Genomic DNA, 6,336 nt, shown 5'->3' with positions numbered 1-6,336 from the left:
TTGTAAAAAGTGACATTTTTTATTTGTTGTTTATCCGCAGGGCGACCTTAGGACAGATGTCAGTGTGATGGGGCGGAGGTACAACGCTCTGTGGGTCTCTGCCAACGCACTGGCACTCGAGAGCACAATGAACAGGGGGGAGGGGGGCACAGCCGTCTGCTCTCTGCCAAGGGAGAGCACAGCTGCCCCCGTACAACTCAGACAGACATACGTGGGTATGGAGAGCAAGATGTGGCGGGCACAATGCCATGCTTACAACTTCAGGTGGGCAGCACACAGAAGAGCACACAAGACTGGCACATAGGGTCACTATCACAGGCAGACTGGCACACCAATGCCACAAACTGGCACCAAGACTGGCACACAGTCACACTAACATACGTAGTGTACGGTCACTATCACAAGCAGACTGGCACACCAACGCCACAAACTGGCACACAGTCACACTCACACATGTAGCATACGGTCACTATCACAGCCAGACTGGCACACAGTCACACACATGTAGCATACGGTCACTATCACAGCCAGACTGGCACACAGTCACATTCACACATGTAGCATACGGTCACTGTCACAGGCAGACTCGCACACAGTCACACACATGTAGCATACGGTCACTGTCACAGGCAGACTGGCACACAGTCACACACATGTAGCATACGGTCACTGTCACAGGCAGACTGGCACACAGTCACACACATGTAGCATACGGTCACTGTCACAGGCAGACTGGCACACAGACACAGAAGTAGTGGACGGTTACCATCAGAGACAGACTGGCACACCAACCCAACAAGCTGGCACACCAACAGCTTGACACACTGGAGTGCATGGTCACTGTGCCGCACACTCTTACACAATGCAGGATCCTTTCCCCAGCCCCTGTGGAATGTGTGAGATAAAATGAGGCGTGTATGGGGGTCTCTAAGGCTCAGGGAGGGGGGGCTCTCTCCCCCACTTTAGACTGAGAAATGACCCAGGAGAGTTGAGGCTTGGGGGGTCAATTCTCTGATGCTCTTCACCCCTCGCATGGGAGCAGGAACCTAAGAGGAGAGAGAAGAGGGGAGAGAGAGAAGAGAGGAGAGAGAGAAGAGAGAAGAGAGGAGAGAGAAGAGAGGAGAGAGAGAGAGAGAGAGAGGAGAGAGAGAGAGAGAGAGGAGAGAGAGAGAGAGAGGAGAGAGAGAGAGGAGAGAGAGAGAGGAGAGAGAGAGAGGAGAGAGAGGAGAGAGAAAAACAGAGAAGTGATAAGTAAGCGAAAGTGAGAGAACAGAGGAGAGAAGAGATGGAGCAGTGATCTTAAACAGACCGCAGGTAGGTCACAGCAATGGGTGGGATTCAATGTGTAGATGGGGTGGTAAGAATGCAGCACCGATGCCCACGCTGCAGTGATCGGGGTCCGGTCACACAGTATTTCTTCCAGAAATGTGCAATGTTAACATATATATATATACACAGTACATACACTTATATACATGTATATTGATTATATATATATATATACATACACCCATACACACACACACGCGCGCACACACGCGCACACAGAGGGAGAGTGCGCACACAATAAGGCAAGGGAAAGGTACAAATGTAATCACACAGTATTAATAGCTAGCAAAACACTCAAATGTTAAAATGCATTAAATTACATACCGGGGAAGGAGGGGGGGGGGACAAGGGATAGCAGAGGGATAGAAAGTCCCGATATATTCACCATACAGAATGTGAGGAATTACTTCAATCCAAAAAAGGTTCTGCAAAACTGTGCTTGAATTGCTACAATGTAGCTGCAAGAGCTGCAAGAGCTGGGCGAGCTGCGAGAGCTGGGCGAGCTGCGAGAGCTGGGCGAGCTGCGAGAGCTGCGAGAGCTGGGAGAGCTGGGAGAGCTGCGAAAGCTGGGAGAGCTGGGCGAGCTGGGCGAGCTGGGCGAGCTGCGAGAGCTGGGAGAGCTGCGAAAGCTGGGAGAGCCGGGAGAGCCGGGCGAGCTGGGAGAGCTGCGAGAGCTGGGAGAGCTGGGCGAGCTGCGAGAGCTGGGCGAGCTGGGCGAGCTGCGAGAGCTGGGAGAGCTGCGAGCGCTGGGAGAGCTGGGAGAGCTGGGCGAGCTGCGAGAGCTGGGCGAGCGCTGGGAGAGCTGGGAGAGCTGGGCGAGCTGCGAAAGCTGCGAGCTGGGAGAGCTGCGAGAGCTGGGCGAGGTGCGAGCGCTGGGAGAGCTGGGAGAGCTGGGAGAGCTGGGCGAGCTGGGCGAGGTGCGAAAGCTGCGAGAGCTGCGAGAGCTGAGAGAGTAGCGAGAGCTGCGAGAGCTGCGAGAGCTGCGAGAGCTGCGAGAGCTGAGAGAGCTGCGAGAGCTGCTAAGCTGGGAGCTGGGAGAGCCGCGAGAGCCGGGAGAGCCGCCATTAATACTGTGCGATGACACTGTTGATCTGTCCCCTGCCTTACACAGCGCTCTCTCCCTCTGTCTATCTCCCTCTCTGGACTGGTTGTCCAGTTTGAGAGCTGCCGGAACCTCTGACCTATTTGTATACAAGTTTCCCATCAATACGCAGTGTCTGTTATCAGCCTCACACCATCTAATCCCTTACTGCCTGTCTCACTGAGCATACTTTCTCTGTTATAACACACCTTACTATATTCTGATGCACATACACACGCACACACACACACGCACACACGCACACACGCACACACGCACACACGCACACACGCACACACGCACACGCACACACGCACACACACGCACACACGTAACCCCATCCCAGCCAGTGAGGTGTGTGGGGTAACTGGAGGTGCGGGTGAAAATGTCCCTTACCTGTTACTCGGACATCCCGATGGAGCAGGAATCAGGACCAAGAGCTGCAGAGAGAGAGTAAGTATGGGGAGGAGTAACAGAGTATTTATCCCATGTGATATCCAGCCCTAGAGGTGCCCAGCTCTGTATCCCAGTGCCCATCCCATGTGATGTCCAGCCCTAGAGGTGCCCGGCTCTGTATCCCAGTGCCCATCCCATGTGATGTCCAGCCCTAGAGGTGCCCGGCTCTGTATCCCAGTGCCCATCCCATGTGATATCCAGCCCTAGAGGTGTCCGGCTCTGTATCCCAGTGCCCATCCCATGATATCCAGTCCTAGAGGTGCCCGGCTCTGTATCCCAGTGCCCATCCCATGTGATGTCCAGTCCTAGAGGTGCCCGGCTCTGTATCCCAGTGCCCATCCCATGTGATATCCAGCCCTAGAGGTGCCCGGCTCTGTATCCCAGTGCCCATCCCATGTGATATCCAGCCCTAGAGGTGCCCGGCTCTGTACCCCAGTGCCCATCCCATGATATCCAGTCCTAGAGGTGCCCGGCTCTGTACCCCAGTGCCCATCCCATGTGATATCCAGCCCTAGAGGTGCCCAGCTCTGTATCCCAGTGCCCATCCCATGTGATGTCCAGTCCTAGAGGTGTCCGGCCCTGTATCCCAGTGCCCATCCCATGTGATATCCAGCCCTAGAGGTGCCTGGCTCTGTATCCCAGTGCCCATCCCATGTGATATCCAGCCCTAGAGGTGCCCGGCCCTGTATCCCAGTGCCCATCCCATGTGATGTCCAGTCCTAGAGGTGCCCGGCTCTGTATCCCAGTGCCCATCCCATGTGATATCCAGCCCTAGAGGTGCCCGGCCCTGTATCCCAGTGCCCATCCCATGTGATATCCAGCCCTAGAGGTGCCCAGCTCTGTATCCCAGTGCCCATCCCATGTGATATCCAGCCCTAGAGGTGTCCGGCTCTGTATCCCAGTGCCCATCCCATGTGATATCCAGCCCTAGAGGTGCCCGGCTCTGTATCCCAGTGCCCATCCCATGTGATATCCAGCCCTAGAGGTGCCCAGCACTGTATCCCAGTGCCCATCCCATGTGATATCCAGCCCTAGAGGTGTCCGGCTCTGTATCCCAGTGCCCATCCCATGTGATATCCAGCCCTAGAGGTGCCCGGCTCTGTATCCCAGTGCCCATCCCATGTGATGTCCAGTCCTAGAGGTGTCCGGCTCTGTATCCCAGTGCCCATCCCATGTGATATCCAGCCCTAGAGGTGCCCGGCTCTGTATCCCAGTGCCCATCCCATGTGATATCCAGCCCTAGAGGTGCCCGGCTCTGTATCCCAGTGCCCATCCCATGTGATATCCAGTCCTAGAGGTGCCCGGCCCTGTATCCCAGTGCCCATCCCATGTGATATCCAGCCCTAGAGGTGCCCGGCTCTGTATCCCAGTGCCCGTCCCATGTGATATCCAGTCCTAGAGGTGCCCGGCCCTGTATCCCAGTGCCCATCCCATGTGATATCCAGCCCTAGAGGTGCCCGGCTCTGTATTCCGGTGCCCATCCCATGTGATATCCAGCCCTAGAGGTGCCCGGCTCTGTATCCCAGTGCCCATCCCATGTGATGTCCAGCCCTAGAGGTGCCCGGCTCTGTATCCCAGTGCCCATCCCATGATATCCAGCCCTAGAGGTGCCCGGCTCTGTATCCCAGTGCCCGTCCCATGTGATATCCAGTCCTAGAGGTGCCCGGCCCTGTATCCCAGTGCCCATCCCATGTGATATCCAGCCCTAGAGGTGCCCGGCTCTGTATCCCAGTGCCCATCCCATGTGATATCCAGCCCTAGAGGTGCCCGGCTCTGTATCCCAGTGCCCATCCCATGTGATATCCAGCCCTAGAGGTGCCCAGCTCTGTATCCCAGTGCCCATCCCATGTGATGTCCAGCCCTAGAGGTGCCCGGCTCTGTATCCCAGTGCCCATCCCATGTGATATCCAGCCCTAGAGGTGCCCGGCTCTGTATCCCAGTGCCCATCCCATGTGATATCCAGCCCTAGAGGTGTCCGGCTCTGTATCCCAGTGCCCATCCCATGTGATATCCAGCCCTAGAGGTGCCCGGCCCTGTATCCCAGTGCCCATCCCATGTGATATCCAGCCCTAGAGGTGCCCGGCTCTGTATCCCAGTGCCCATCCCATGTGATATCCAGCCCTAGAGGTGCCCGGCCCTGTATCCCAGTGCCCATCCCATGTGATGTCCAGCCCTAGAGGTGCCCGGCTCTGTATCCCAGTGCCCATCCCATGTGATATCCAGCCCTAGAGGTGCCCGGCTCTGTATCCCAGTGCCCGTCCCATGTGATATCCAGCCCTAGAGGTGTCCGGCTCTGTATCCCAGTGCCCGTCCCATGTGATATCCAGCCCTAGAGGTGTCCGGCTCTGTATCCCAGTGCCCGTCCCATGTGATGTCCAGTCCTAGAGGTGTCCGGCTCTGTATCCCAGTGCCCATCCCATGTGATATCCAGCCCTAGAGGTGCCCGGCTCTGTATCCCAGTGCCCGTCCCATGTGATATCCAGTCCTAGAGGTGCCCGGCTCTGTATCCCAGTGCCCATCCCATGTGATATCCAGCCCTAGAGGTGCCCGGCTCTGTATCCCAGTGCCCATCCCATGTGATATCCAGCCCTAGAGGTGCCCGGCCCTGTATCCCAGTGCCCATCCCATGTGATATCCAGCCCTAGAGGTGCCCAGCTCTGTATCCCAGTGCCCATCCCATGTGATATCCAGCCCTAGAGGTGCCCGGCCCTGTATCCCAGTGCCCATCCCATGTGATATCCAGCCCTAGAGGTGCCCGGCCCTGTATCCCAGTGCCCATCCCATGTGATATCCAGCCCTAGAGGTGTCCGGCTCTGTATCCCAGTGCCCATCCCATGTGATATCCAGCCCTAGAGGTGCCCGGCTCTGTATCCCAGTGCCCATCCCATGTGATATCCAGCCCTAGAGGTGCCCGGCTCTGTATCCCAGTGCCCATCCCATGTGATATCCAGCCCTAGAGGTGCCCGGCTCTGTATCCCAGTGCCCATCCCATGTGATATCCAGCCCTAGAGGTGCCCGGCTCTGTATCCCAGTGCCCATCCCATGTGATATCCAGCCCTAGAGGTGCCCGGCCCTGTATCCCAGTGCCCGTCCCATGTGATATCCAGTCCTAGAGGTGCCCGGCTCTGTATTCCGGTTCCCATCCCAAACAAAGGCTTGTAACTGTGCCCCTGCGTGGTGTAATCCTAGAGGTCCCAAGTGTCACCTGTCACATCCTGTGCCTCGTCCTCCCTCAGCTCCGGGGGCTCAGGGTTCTCCTCATGTGCATCGTCCAGAGGCAGTGACAGAACCCCTAGGAGACACAGTTCTTTCAGACAGAACCCCTAGGAGACACAGTTCTTTCAGACAGAACCCCTAGGATAAGCAGTTCTTTCAGACAGAACCCCCAGGAGAAGCAGTTCTTACAGACAGAACCCCTAGGAGAAACAGGTCTTTCAGACAGAACCCCTAGGAGACACAGTTCTTTCAGA

General features: G+C 56.7%; 1 protein-coding gene across 3 annotated transcripts in view; it reads right to left on the bottom strand.

Annotated features, from left to right (window-relative positions):
* MGRN1 (mahogunin ring finger 1) overlaps positions 1 to 6,336 on the bottom strand; it is a 29,388-nt gene continuing 23,052 nt past the window's right edge. For all 3 annotated transcript variants that reach the window (XM_075566329.1, XM_075566332.1, XM_075566331.1), the window contains 3 exons: positions 6,072 to 6,158; positions 2,807 to 2,850; positions 1 to 1,046 (listed from right to left, as the gene is read on the bottom strand). In XM_075566329.1, coding sequence (XP_075422444.1) covers positions 2,810 to 2,850; positions 6,072 to 6,158 — 128 coding nt within the window. In that variant the 3' untranslated portion in view covers positions 1 to 1,046; positions 2,807 to 2,809. The remainder of the gene's footprint in view (positions 1,047 to 2,806; positions 2,851 to 6,071; positions 6,159 to 6,336) is intronic.

Source organism: Ascaphus truei, chromosome 11 (genome assembly GCF_040206685.1).
Source record: "Ascaphus truei isolate aAscTru1 chromosome 11, aAscTru1.hap1, whole genome shotgun sequence".
NCBI lineage: Eukaryota > Metazoa > Chordata > Amphibia > Anura > Ascaphidae > Ascaphus > Ascaphus truei.
Note: the sequence above shows the minus strand (reverse complement) of the source record. Positions and strands in the feature narration are given on the sequence as shown.